We start from the raw sequence: 14,345 nt of genomic DNA, 5'->3' as shown, positions 1-14,345 counted from the left end.
AAAACTGTTGTGTATTAAAGTAATAGCACAGCCAAGTATGTATTGTAATATAATATATAGTATAGAGTTTATTGTATTGTATTGCAAAGTTTATTTGAATGCATAAGTTCCAGCGGGAACGTATATCATTTGCTGGTTCAGAGTGCAGGATTTGGATCCACTGCTGGATTGGTTTACGCTGGAGGGAATCCTTGCCATTGGTTCCCGCCAAAATGTATCTTTTTCCTGCTAGTTCTCTGTTACTATATAAGTCCCAGTTTTCCCCATTCCCTGTGTTCTGGCTCTTACTTGTTCTTTGAAGTAAAGAGATGTTGTACCAGATCCTCGCCTCCTGATTCTTATTTGCACTGAGCTGAAATCACTGAAGACCCACTACACAACAAAAACCATAAAACACCTAATAAAAACAAAAACAGCTACAATTCCCAACAGCTCCAACAAGCATAGCAAATGGCAATGGATGATAGGAGTTGTAGTTGAGGGCCAAAACTTACTCGCACATTATGCTATATGCACACTTACTTGGGAGTTAGTCCCATTGAGCAGAAAAAGCATATATCAAAAGTAAAACACCAGAAAATGTTTTATCCCTTCCCCTCCAATTAGAAATACAGTCTTAATTTCTGTGCATTGATTGCAACCAAGTATAAAAAAAAGATATCTATGGAAATTTAAAGACTATCCGATCAGATTAACACACAACTCCCTCACCCTGCCGTGTTTTGACATGTCCAGGTAAGCCTCTTGAATTTTGCGTCTGACGGTGCATTCCAGTCAGTGGTAGAACTTGATCAGCAAGGTGTAAGGCAGAAGGTGGAAGACATGGGAGACAAGGCTTCAAGTCCCCCACGAAACTTGGTGAGGGAGGCAGTCGCCTCAGGCAGTCTGCTGGGGGCTGCTGGGAGGAGCAGCAGATCTAGGCCCCCAAGGAATTTGCCACCTGCTGCCTCCTGCCCTTGTCCCCTATCCCTCCTCCACCTCCACCACAGACACACACCTCCACCTGCCCCTGGGGCATCTCCAGGCCACTTCCAGTCAACTTAGGTGGTGGCGGCGGCATAAGGAAGGGGGGACGGCGACGTATTTTCTATTTTGCCTCAAGCAACAAAACGTCCTGGGCCAGCCCTGCTCACAGGATTGTTGTGAGGATAACATGGGGAAGAGGAGAACTATGAATGCCACCTTGAGTACCTTGGAGGAAAGGTGGGATATAAATGCAATAATAAATGAATAGGAATATCAATAAGAAGCCTATCCCCCCCCCAGCCTGCCTGGATGTAAGGATTAGAGGGCTGTGGGATACTTATCAAATGCAGAAGCACTTATTTTAATAAAACATTCAGATTAATTGACAGAAGTTCATATTTGTAAATTAGTATCCGACCTGTAGAACTTTGAAAAAAGATTAAATTCATTTACTGCTTTCTGCTTTTTTTCTGTCTTTCTGTCTGCCCTGGTTCACAAACACTGAGCCATCAAGCATCAGCTTGGTGCCTTCTTCAGCTCATCCAGCCCTAAGGCTGACCCTAATAATTAATCTGCTTCTTAATAATCCTATCTTTCCCTTTCCAGTAGATGTAACTAGCCATTCAACACTGCACACCTGGCAATATGGAAAAAAAAGAGCAAGTCATCTACCTTCATTGTAAATTACTGTGATGGGAGAAAGAATGAATCGCCCTTCTTATTTTGATGGCCATTTCTGTGGTTCACTGAACAGCTGCCCTGAGATTTTGTCCTCTTGTAATTAATTAATTGTTCTGGACTGGTTTCCCATTTAATTCCAATACAGATTTATAAATTATTTGCTGTTAGAAAGTGATCCTCTTAAAAGCGTGACTTCTGCACACACCCACTCTCCATCTTGAAGAGAAAAAAAATCAAAATATAAAGCCATTTCCCCTGCTCCCTTATTTCATGAAACCTGGCTAAGCATCATGCAGGGGAAATCATAAATGCCTGCCATTAGAGACAAAGAAAGAAATGGATTTATGAAAGTATGACGGAGCCTCCTGCCATGAGCGCTGATCAGGAAAGCTCTGATGTGCATTATGTTTTCAGTTTGTAAATTAAGTATACTTAACATTTATAGACTCTGACTGCACATGAGACCATTTTATGATTCTTAAGGTGGAATAGCTCCTTGCTCTCCCTCCTGCACTGCTCTGATAAACCAAAACACATTTCTAATAAACAGGCAGAGAGATTAAAAATAAAGCCACTACTTTTTTTTCGTAAGGTGCGTTCCAGACTCATTATAAAAGTTTATCGCCTAAGTAAAGCTGAACTCTTAAAACATTTAAAACCTGCTATGCAAGAGAAGCAATAATTCTGCCCTGGCATGTCTTGCCCATGGTATCAGCCAGTGATGTACACTAAGCGCTTTATTTTAAGGAAATCAGCACATAAAAAGTGCATTTTGGAGAACTTCAGACTGAAACACAAAAAAAAACAGCCCTGCATGCAGTTAAAACTTCTCATATCCTATTTATTTCAATGCAGTTTATAATACAATCCTTTACAGAGTTGCCTGGGAGTATGTTTAGCTCAGTTTGTAGGGACTTTCTTCCAAGTAGACATGTATAGACTCATATTATTGAGCAACCGACATTAGTCTATGCACCACTGCTATTGACTGTATTGAATTTATGCCCAACAGATCACATATACTCCATCTCTTTGCTAGAGACACCCCCCTTTTTCTGGTACTAGCCCCTAGTAAAATAATGTGCCTATTTTGCAGAAATAGCAGAGGTGCCTTTTAAAAATGCCATACATAATGTGTACCTGTACGTTGTTACCATTTTGAGTTAATAGCAGCTGTGGGAATGACAGGATAACAGTGCATATGAGGAAAACAATACAGGGAACAGTTAGCACCCCACTCTGAACCCCTGACCATTAGGTCCAGTCGCGGACGACTCTGGGGTTGCGGCACTCATCTCGCATTATTGGCCGAGGGAGCCGGCGTACAGCTTCCAGGTCATGTGGCCAGCATTACTAAGCTGCTTCTGGCAAACCAGAGCAGAGCACGGAAACGCCGTTTACCTTCCCTCTGTAGTGGTACCTATTTATCTACTTCCACTTTGACGTGCTTTCGAACTGCTAGGTGGGCAGGAGCTGGAACCGAGCAACGGGAGCTCACCCCGTTGAAGGGATTCGAACTGCCGACCTTCTGATCGGCAAGCCCTAGGCTCAGTGGTTTAACCCACAGTGCCACCCGTGCCCCAAGTAATAATAATAATAATAATAATAATAATAATAATAATAATAATAATGGGCTTTTTTCAGCTGTAATTAAGTTCCGGCACATCTCTGGTGGGCGCCATTGCCATTATTAGAGAATAAAGGAGGCATTCATGGTGAGTTCCAGCACCTCTTTTTCTAGAAAAAGAGTACTGTTACTATAGATAAACTTCTTTTTGCCTAAAGGTCACACAGTACCTCCATGCATAAATGACTTTTGGGTTTTCCTAGTTCATTTTCTCTTATTGGTTGCACCAGTCTCAGCCTCAAGCCTCATCAGCAAGGGAAAGTACACAAGGCTGCGTGCCTCAGAGGGGCTTTCCACCAAAGCAGTATGGCAGGAGGGCTATTCCCACAGAGCAGTTTCTCGTGAGCATGGTCAGCCGCAGCAGTGAGACAGCACAACAGAGAGGATGCATGATGCCAGCACAAGAGACGAGGACACTTAGCCCCTTTAAGAATTGCTCTCTATAGCCTTTGAGGAAAACGATGCTATGCCAGGGAACGTTGGGTCTTTGGGGGAGAATGTTTTAAGAGAGTGAGAGGGAGCAAAGTAATGTCTGTGTGTGAATGTCCCTGGAAGAGAGGGAGGGAAAGGGAAAGAGATAAAAGATGCTTTTTTTAAAAAAATGCATCCACAGAGGCTAGCCCTTTAACAAAAACATTAATAGGCAACAATCAATAAGACTATACTTTTCCTCATTGGGGAAAGCTGTATTTGTTGCTTTCTGTGAGCACCACTAGATACTGTCTCGGTAGACATGTGGCTTTAAAACACTTAAAGGTAAAGGGACCCCTGACCTTTTGGTCCAGTTGCGGACGACTCTGGGGTTGTGGCACTCATCTCGCTTTACTGGCCGAGGGAGCCGGCGTACAGCTTCCGGGTCATGTGGCCAGCATGACAGCTGCTTCTGGCAAACCAGAGCAGCACACGGAAACGCCGTTTACCTTCCCGCCAGAGCAGTACCTATTTATCTACTTGCACTTTGATGTGCTTTCGAACTGCTAGGTGGGCAGGAGCAGGGACCGAGCAACAGGAGCTCACCCAGACATTAAAAGACAAGACAGCCCCTGCTGCCCCCTGCCCACAGGCTCACCATTTAATACAAAGTGGGGGATGCAATGCAGAAGGAAAATAAAAACGAACCCTAGAGCAGCTCCACCTTCACATTGGTCTCCTGCTTGCCATATGATGCAGTGCCCCAGTCTACCAGGGTAACTTGCAGTCCATTGCTATTTGCTCCAGTTCAGTGGTAAAATGTGGTGTTTCCCACAGAAAGCATCAGGGGAAGAAAACAAAAGAAACCGCTTGGACACAGAGCTTTAAAATCCAGCCCTGTGCCAAGGGAACGTAGGAGAGGGGGCCCTGAAGTAGGTCGATTTCAGTGAGGCTCACTCCCCCTTCCTTGGGCTTGTCCTCTGCCTGCAAGCCAAATTCTGTACAGCGAATTCCTCCACCACTTCACCACAATACAGTACTGTATCTGTAAAATACACAGCACCGTTCTCACCAGCAGCCTCTGAATATCTGGGAGTGGAGGATAAGATTTCCAAGGCAGATTGAAACCCCAGCACCACTTTTTCCTTCTACAAATTATCCCTGCAATTGTGTCTGTAGACATATGGCGCAAATGAGTCAGTGCACCTGGCTGTTAATAACTAGAGGGCTGTTGGTTCAAGCCCACCTAGGGACAGCTATGGGCAGGATCCCTGTGTTGCTAGATGATGACTAGATGATCCTCGCAGTCCCTTCCAACTCTACAATTCTATGATTTAGCCATTAAATTCAGAAGACTGCTTACTGAAAGACTGGAGCCATACTCCACCAACCAAGGGGGAAAGAAGTCACGAGTTGTCTAAGGATCAGAAGCTATATTTAGTTCCTCTCTTTATTTCTTCTAAGGCAGGGCAGAGTCACACCACACTGGGCTTGTGCTGATATAAGGGCTTTCTGTATCCAAGGTGTCGTTTGTACACAAGCCTGCAATGAGCTTCATGTGATTTCTTCTGTTTATGTCCAGACCATGGAGCTCTCTGGGTAACCTTGGGGCGGTCACTAGCTCAAAGGCACCTGATGTCATACGCCAGAGTTGTGAAGAAGAAAAATGCTGTGTGCGCATATGGAACTATACACTATCCTGAGCTCTTTGGGATAAAAATGCAAATCAATCTATCAATCTCGACTTTTCAATAGGTACTCACATTTGACTACAGTATTCCTCTCCCAGCCACCCTTTGGGGGCCTCTATAAAAAATCGTTGGCATGCATTAAAAGAAAACAACACCTAGGATCTATGAAGTTATAACTACTTTAATGCATGCAAAGAATCAAATGCCATGCTCTCCACAGGTCCTTAAGTTATCCGTAGTTGTCCTCAAGGTAAATGAAAAGGTAGCAAGCTTCTCTTGTGCTGCTGTAGGAATTTGTGAAATGATGACCTCTAGTGGCATTGAAGGAAATTTGATGTGTTGGTCTCTGGATTTATACTGAATTGTAGGCAACGTTCAGACAGCAACAGTAGCTTTGCGATTTGGATGTGTGCCACTGCAGGTCTAGATTCTTCTTCTGCCACTTTGGCATTGTCCATTTTTACTCATGGCCCTATAAATTAGCAAAGGAAAAGACAACCCTAGGGATTTCTGCCTCGTGGAAAAAAGGCAAATAAAAACTTCTTCATCGGACCCAGTTTTGAAACTCAAGACAAAGAAAGAAAATTGCTAAATGTTTACTGGACCCATTAATGACAATTTGAAAAACACATGAAATCCTACTGGTAATGTCCTGTGGCCCAATATTTTCATTCATTTACTGCATTCATCTACCACCTTCTAACACAAGAGTTTCCCAGGTGGTTCATAGGATTCAAACTTGCCCAGTTGTGTCCTGATTCCGGGCCAAAAGCAAGCATATACATCAGTGGCCTGCATTATCTCTATTTCACTAGCATTGTCCTTCAGCCTCACTCCAGGTAGCTGGGACTTCCCAAATGGCACTGTCACTTGCTCAGGTGAGTAGTCCAATTTGCCGAGAGATTGATTTGGGAGGGCTGTAATTTCCCCCTTTCAATGGACTTCTGGTCCAGCCTAGCAATACATTAATATGGTATTCCTGTTCAGTATGAAATTCTTACATAGAAATATGTGGCTGACCCAGAAGATGGCTACTCTATAAAGGTACAAATCACTATTCTTGATTTGGCAAACAAAACCTCCTGTGAACAGTGTAGTTACTTCAACTATATATGATTGTAGATGTATGTGATCACCATGCTTTTAAACTCCTTTCCCTTGTTGTTTTTCATTAAGCATAAGCATTTCACAGTTACGGAATTTTAATGTGTATGGTAAGTTAAATGAAAAATATGAAACATTTCTTTGTTTTATTGCAGTCTCTATTTTTCTCCTTCTCAGAAAGAAAACCAGCTCTAGAAAATATGTGTACAATCTTTTTCCTCACTCCTGCAGCAAGACTGAGCACTATTATAGATTAGATTTGATTTCTGCTCATTCAGAAAGAGAATTTAAGCAAATATGGGTTAAACTGGGAACAAATGGTTATAGAAATGAAACATTGCTTTTTGTTCTTATTGCTTATTGTTCTCTGGTAACTGAAAAATCTTCAAATAAAATAATAAAAAACATTTTAATCAAGAAATCCCTATAGTGGTCCATTAACCCAATTGCTGTACGATAAATTACAAGTAAGATTGTTGATGGTGTTTTCTGAACAGTTGATTTTTTTTCTTCTCACTTGCTTTTGCTATAAATCTTTTTCAGCAAAACACACACCCTAAAGGGTGTGATCCTGAAATTAGATATGCCATAACTACACAGGAGACTGCAAGCAGCCGTCATTGAAACCTGAAAGATCACCAAGATAACGATGTACAGTCGACAAACCGCAGTATTTGAAAAACGTGAGAAACACCATGCAGGCTTATTTGAAAGGAGGAGGATGCTGTTTTCACAGTTTTCATTCTATGCTAACAATGGTCATATTCATATTTTTGTTTAACTGTGACTGTGACTGGGATACAGAAGGCTTGAATTGGTTAAAAGGCTACCCAGAAATATTAATAAATTATGGCTCAAAAGTTCTGCATACACCCCTGATATGATGTGGCTATTATAGGCATTTTAAAAAAATTATTATTTCAAGAAGATTCGAGAAGGGAAGCAGCATTAGTTGCTGTGGCATTCAAAGAAATTTATTATGGCATAAGCTAGCCTTCAAGGTGGCACAGAACCTTAAAGTCAACCATTTAAAAAGCATTTGTAGATCTAAGCCATGAGTGATCAATCCCAGGCACAGTGAATGTATTAGGCCACCCAAGCTTTTTTTTTTGCCCACCCCCTCCCCCAAGACCCGACAGATTTTGGAAGTAATGAAAAGAAAAAAAGTTGACATAGCACTTGAGTGGGCAGAAAGATTTATACCCAGTCCAGCACCTTGATGGGGATTCAACTTGCCCCTTTCCTCGTAATCAGATCAATTGTTTGTTGAGCATGAAGAGAGCAAACCCTCTCTTTGTGATTTGTGCAGGTCAGCCGAGGAGATGGGCGATGTGCACCTATTTACATGTGAGCACGCAGAAACACAGGAACATGGGGTGGTCACACCTACTTCTGCCATATGGCCCCTGGAGGGTTGGCCAAGAGTGAATGTAGCCCTCGGGTCAATAAAGGCGATCTGATCTGGATCCAGCCCATAGACAGTGTGCATATATGTAGCCTAGGTGTGTATTGATTTGAGCCAAGATTCACTGTGACTCATACACAACGTTCTCTGAATGCCAGTACTCAGTCACAGAAAAAAACAAAACAATACCTTGCAGCATGGATAGAGTTCCTGAGTAATCACAAGTAGCTCATATCTGTCTGGCATTAGGATGCAAAGATTCCACCTAGAATGCCTAAGCTACAGGTGGGCTTTAGCTCTGGTACTTCTTCCTTGGTTAAGATACAGAGCAAAGCACATACCAACATGCCTAGCCTTCAACCTTTCAGACAGCGACTCATCTTTAATCCAATACTTGCCCACCCTTCTTCTTTTCCCTTTAAAAAGTGACAAGAGGCAACAATAGTTGTGTCTGCTGTGCAACCTATTTTCAGTTAAAATCCACCAGCAGAATACTAATGATACATTATTTCTATCTAGTGTTCTATTCCTGATCCATGTTTTCTTAGAAACCTGAGATATTATGAAAAAATGTGGTGAGTGCAGTTGTTACCAACTAGTTCATTTTTATTTCCCCTATTCCCCTATTTTCAGTTAATTATAACCATTTTTATTAGATGTATATGGTCAATCTACTGTGACTTCCCAATATTGCTCTTATTTTTTTTAGGTATTCCTGTTTAGCTACATGGATGACTTAAAGGTTGAGAAAGGTAGAATGGAGATTAACATTTTTCATAAATGTTAACAGACTCCTCTGAACAAGAACATCAAAATCCTCTCTCCCTTTAATGAAATCACATGGCTAAGTAATTCTTCACATTTTTTAAAGTTGTGATGAAGGAGATGAAAGAAATATTCAAAGATTAGAAAAAGGAAAGATTAGAAAAAGGAAAATGATCCAAGATTGGAAAGCCTGTATTATTATTTTTTACAAAAAGAGCCATAGTACACACTTTTTTGTTTCCTCCTGTTCCTAGTTATTAGGAATGGTAATATATTTTATGCTGATTTTGTGTTGTTGTTGTGTGTGTTTTTTTTTGGGGGGGGGACCACAGAATTTGTCAAAATAAATATTGAATACAACCTATTTGTATGATTGAAAGTACTCTTCAAGTGCAATCTGGCCAGTACAAATCACCATTCAAGAGTCAGATATTCCCAGTGCCATCCATCATTTCTGCTCTGATATGTCACATGTGAAGAGTCAGCTTATTCTTCTAGATTTAGACATTCAGTAGTCTATCCAGTAAATGGCTGAAGTCTTCTTCTGGGCAGCACACCAAACATGAAAAGTCAAGTCTTTCGTGCAGGCACACTACTCAGTGCTGGAGCAGAAAGTTGGTGGCTACGTTAAGGTCATTATTTGAAGCCCTCAAAGCTTCCAGAGCATCCAGTCGGGAAAATCCCATTTCCATGAGCCGTGCTACCTAGCAGAAAAGGAAAGAGACAGAAAGAGGTCTTTATCTGGAATTTCAGCTAAGCAGTCAAGATAATTGCATGCTTTAAAAAAATGATTAAGAAAAGGTAAATATACTACAAGATAGGGCTTTGGCTGCCATATGGGAGGAAACCACTCTGTGGCTCCTTGTCCATGCCTGTGTTAAACAAGTTTCTGGAGGCTGATGCTGGGAAAGAAAAGGAGAAGTCTTATCTAATGTGATCTGGGGCTTTTCACTGTTAGTCAAAAGGGAAGGGGGGCACTGAAGTGGTTACCACACCAACAGAAAAGTGTGAGAACCCAGCCTTAGTTTTTAGGTCTTTTCTCTTAAGTGCTACGTTCTGAGACAGTGAAATTTTCACATGGAGCGGTTGCCCCCGCCCACCCTGGTTTAAACTGAAGAAGTGTATTGCCTCAAAAAGGGAACATTTGAATTTGGTTTCAGAGATGCACTGTACGAAAATCTTGAAATTGGAGGAAACACTTTTTAAAATAAGGTTCCCCACAGTTTGGAATCTACTTCCTTATCACAATAAAGCTGTCATTATCCAAGTTCTCAGTTGGAAGCAAATGTAAAACCATGTTGGACTGCAAAATGTGTCAGGGGTGTGCTACCTGTGTTTCCAAGGAACATTTAATAAGGCCCTTAACTAAACCCGCTGTAAACAGAGTTGTCATTCTAATGCAGACAGTTCCAGCTCCAATGCTCATAACAAAAGGAAGAAGGGCCATTGGCTTTTGATGAACCGTGTGCATTTAATTGCAGGTATTCAGGGAGTGCTGTTGCTGTTAAGATATAGATGGGCCTACTGCTTTGCACGGTGGAATGGACATGTTTAAATCAGAAAATGAATTTCTAAATGAATCAACATTTCCAGACTGATGGCATGTGTACTTTTAAAGAACAGAGAATGATCAGTATTTGTCACAGTCCTGATTTTCATTTTTTCTTATCCAGTTATAGAAATGAATCAGAGGGACAGGTGAGTCAGGCAACCCCCACACCAGCTCATCAACTGTCATTTGGCTCCTGGCCTGCTTTTCTTTCCACCAATGAGCCTGTCCACCCCACCACCCATGGTCTCCACTGGATCCAAGTGCTACTCGGCTCTCCTAAAATTGTCTCATGCAATTCCAATCTTTGGCCTGTATACTTTCAAATCTAATGCTTGTAAGAAAGGAAGGAAAGGCCACTGTACCTTTTGTTGTTCTGCTGTGTGTGCGCACTTCGGTGTCCTACACCGGCTACACAAAACCTGCTCCCTGTGGCTGACAGGAACCACAGTGGGAACAGACAATGCAAAATTCCCATAATCAACTTTCTGTTCTCCGATTGGGTACTACGGTGCTAGGAAGGGAGCATGGGAAGCCATAGAAGTGCCCTTAATTAAACAGAATTGAGTAATATGCCACATAACCATGTTGGCTCTCTCCATCACCAACACAATCACACGTATCCTTACCTGTTCTTCAGAAACTTCAGCCGGAGGTAGCACCTCCTGTTCCGTCTGGTGATTATCCTGATAGTTTGCATTCCGTCGATGGCGTAAAGTAGGAAAGAGACGATTCCAGTTGATCATTCCACCCTGTAAACAAATATCCCCGAAATTGCTATTGTTTAAATAGAAAACTGGCAAAACGACCGTTACGACTGAAGAGGAAATCAATCTCTACCACACAAAATGAAGCATTACATGGTTTGAGACCAGGATATTAAAGGACTGCCTCTTTCCATATCATCCTGTCTATACCATGTCATCTTCGTTGGAGGCCCTACTATGCGTCCCACTAGATTCAGAAGCATGACTGTGAGACAGGGTATTTTCTATTGTGACACCCAGCTTGTGGAACACTCTCCCTAGAGAGGTTGGCTGGATTCTTGCCTTTAAGCTTCATGTGTATGAGTGAAACATTATTATTATTATTATTTCACAGACCCATTAGTGTGTGGATTAAATCTGTATCCCTGTTTCTTTTATTGCACTCTTGGTTTTAATGTAGAAAATTGATTTCAATCATTCACAGTGTTTCTATTGTTAACTTGTTGCATTTTCTTTTGTAAACCGCTTTGAATTTATTTTATCATGAGAAATGGGAAATGAAAAAATAAATACATGAAGACTGGTCAGAAAACTTGTTAGAATGATAGTTACAGGTAGGTAGCCGTGTTGGTCTGCCGTAGTTGAAACAAAATAAAAGAATTCCTTCCAGTAGCACCTTAGAGACCAACTAAGTTTGTCATTGGTATGAGCTTTCGTGTGCATGCACAATTCTTCAGATACAAAGCTCATACCAATGACAAACTTAGTTGGTCTCTAAGGTGCTACTGGAATGAATTTTTTTATTTTGTAAGAATGATGTAAAATGTACCTCAAAATAAACCTTGTCTTCTGAAAGTAGTTTAACATCCCTAACTGCCAATGGTAATATCCATCCTAAGGTTGACTAATGTTTGTTGCAGTGTCAAACATTCCATTCCATATTGTTTTAGCTTGTTTGATACTGGAGGGCTGGCATGCAGTATGAGATAAAATTTCCATAGTTTTGACCATTATGTGTAAAGTGAGCAGCGTTTGAAAGAGGGATAGGAGAATAGCTAGGAGCCAAATGGCTCTTGGGACCTGGGTTGTGGGCACCAAAACAGAACCATTTTGGGGGGGGGGGGTGGCAACACTTTTGATTTATAATTTTGATAAGCATTAACTAATACACTGAGGTCCAGCTCTGAGGGCCTTCTGGTGGTTCCCTCACTGTGAGAAGTCAGGTTACAGAGAACCAGGCAGAGGACCTTCTTGGTGGTGACGCCCAACCTGTGGAATGCCCTCCAATCAGATGTCAAGGAAATAAACACCTGAAGGCAGCCCTGATTAGGGAAGTTTTTAATGCTTTATATTTTATTGTGTTTTATTGTTCTGTTGGGAGCCGCCCAGAGTAGCTGAGGAAATAATATTAATAATAATAATAATAATAATATTAATATTATTATTAATATATTATTATTATTATTATTATTATTATTATTATTATTATTAACATAAGGGACACATTGTCAATATCACTTTTTAAGCAGAAATTGTTATAACATGTTCAATTTGGTGTTTACAATAAAAATATTTGTACCATTTTCAAAACACTCTACTCTTTATTGTTAAACTCCTTAACATATAGAGCCTATCCTTAACATATACTTTGACGTTTCAAAGGACATGCATTTCAGTAATCCTTGAGTGTGAGGCAGGCGCAAAGAATGGCACCCAGTCTTTTTGAGGTGCTCACAAATGGAGAATCTTCAGACGCCTTGCTAATTCCAAACCCTAAAATGCGCTATCTTTAGAATTTTCTAGTAATCATTGAGTCTTGCTCTGTGTGTATACCAAATGTCAGCTTTCCAGCTGGTATAGAGGTACCTTCATATTCTTCTGATCAAGGCAGTGATGTACAACTGTTCTTCTTTTAAAATATTCTAATAACTGGAGGCTTGAACACCAAATTTCAGATTTCAAGGTGCTCCAGAAGAAGCATCTATTTATTTCATAAAAATTATATACCGCTTCATTATAAAACCCTGTCAAGTACCATTACTATGTTGATGTGTCTGTACATTCATCTGCTATTCAGGCTTAACAACCTCTCTACATATAGAAACTAAGCCTGCAACATGGAATTCGCACCCAAAGTCACAGTTATTTGTAAGAGAAAGTGACTAACTACCGTGTTTCTCATATTATAAGACACGTCTTATATTTATTTTTTCCTGAAAAACACACAGCATGGCTTATTTTCAAGGGATGTCTTATTTTTTAATTAAGTACCGGTACCGGTATCTGTACAGACCACAGACCTGCTCCCACCGGGTCTTCGCCCGCGGCAGGCAAAGGCTGCAGCCGGGTCCTGGGGCTGTGCGCGCAGCAGGCAAAGGCTGTAGCCGGGTCCCGGGGCTGCGCGCTGAGGCTGCAGCCGGGTCTCGGGTGTCCACGCGCGGTGCGCAAAGGCTGCAGCCGGGTCCTGGGGCTGCGCGCACGGCAGGCAAAGGCTGCAGCCGGGTCCTGGGGCTGCGCGCGTGGCAGGCAAAGGCTGCAGCCGGGTCCCAGGTGTCCGCACGCAAAGGCTGCAGCCGGGTCCTGGGGCTGCGCGCTGAGGCTACAGCCGGGTCCCGGGTGTCCGCGCACGGTGCACAAAGGCTGCAGCCGGGTCCTGGGGCTGCGCGCACGGCAGGCAAAGGCTGCAGCCGGGTCCTGGGGCTGCGCGCGCGGCAGGCAAAGGCTGCAGCCGGGTCCCAGGTGTCCGCACGCAAAGGCTGCAGCCGGGTCCTGGGGCTGCGCGCTGAGGCTACAGCCGGGTCCCGGGTGTCCGCGCACGGTGCGCAAAGGCTGCAGCCGGGTATTGGGGCTGCGCGCGCTGCGGCTGCAGACGGGTCCCGGGTGTCCGCGTGCGGTGCGCAAAGGCTGCAGACGGGTTCTGGGGCTGCGCGCTGAGGCTGCAGCCAGGTCCCGGGGGTTAACGCGGCAGCAGCAACCCTTCTTTGCCACAGACCTGCTCCCACCACCCGGTACGGCTTATTTTTGAGGTATGCCTTATATTTTTCCACCTCAGGAAAATCCTGCCATGCCTTATTTTGTAGGGATGCCTTAAAATATGAGAAACACGGTACTACTACTACTAGTAGTAGTTAGTCACTTTCTCTTACAAATAACTGTGGCTTTGGGTAGTAGTAGTAGTAGTAGTAGTAGTGTTACTAATAATAGCAGTCCCATAGCTCTTCCCTGGCCATTCTATTGAAGCGCTGTTCTAAGCCACAATTTGACTTAAGTGTGTTATCCAAACCTGGGGCTCATTTAGCTTCCTCCAAACAAACCATAAGTTGTAACCAAGGTTTGTCCTATGGTTTACAGCTCATGGCTTGTCTAGCAAAGCTAAGCACTGTCTGATTCCTTATGTTCCACCTCAATCATTAAAAGACTCTAATGGGGGACTGAGGTT

The 14,345-nt window shown here is 42.6% G+C and overlaps 1 protein-coding gene across 1 annotated transcript in view; it reads right to left on the bottom strand.

The window, feature by feature from the left end:
* Positions 1 to 6,612: 6,612 nt before the first annotated feature.
* Positions 6,613 to 14,345, bottom strand: part of UBAC2 (UBA domain containing 2) — an 83,787-nt gene continuing 76,054 nt past the window's right edge. Inside the window, exons 8-9 of the mRNA XM_035114308.2 lie at positions 10,829 to 10,951; positions 6,613 to 9,354 (exon numbers count right to left, since the gene is read on the bottom strand). Of these exons, the coding sequence (XP_034970199.1) occupies positions 9,247 to 9,354; positions 10,829 to 10,951 (231 nt within the window). The 3' untranslated portion in view covers positions 6,613 to 9,246. The remainder of the gene's footprint in view (positions 9,355 to 10,828; positions 10,952 to 14,345) is intronic.

This window comes from Zootoca vivipara, chromosome 4, assembly GCF_963506605.1.
Source record: "Zootoca vivipara chromosome 4, rZooViv1.1, whole genome shotgun sequence".
Lineage (NCBI taxonomy): Eukaryota > Metazoa > Chordata > Lepidosauria > Squamata > Lacertidae > Zootoca > Zootoca vivipara.
Note: the sequence above shows the minus strand (reverse complement) of the source record. Positions and strands in the feature narration are given on the sequence as shown.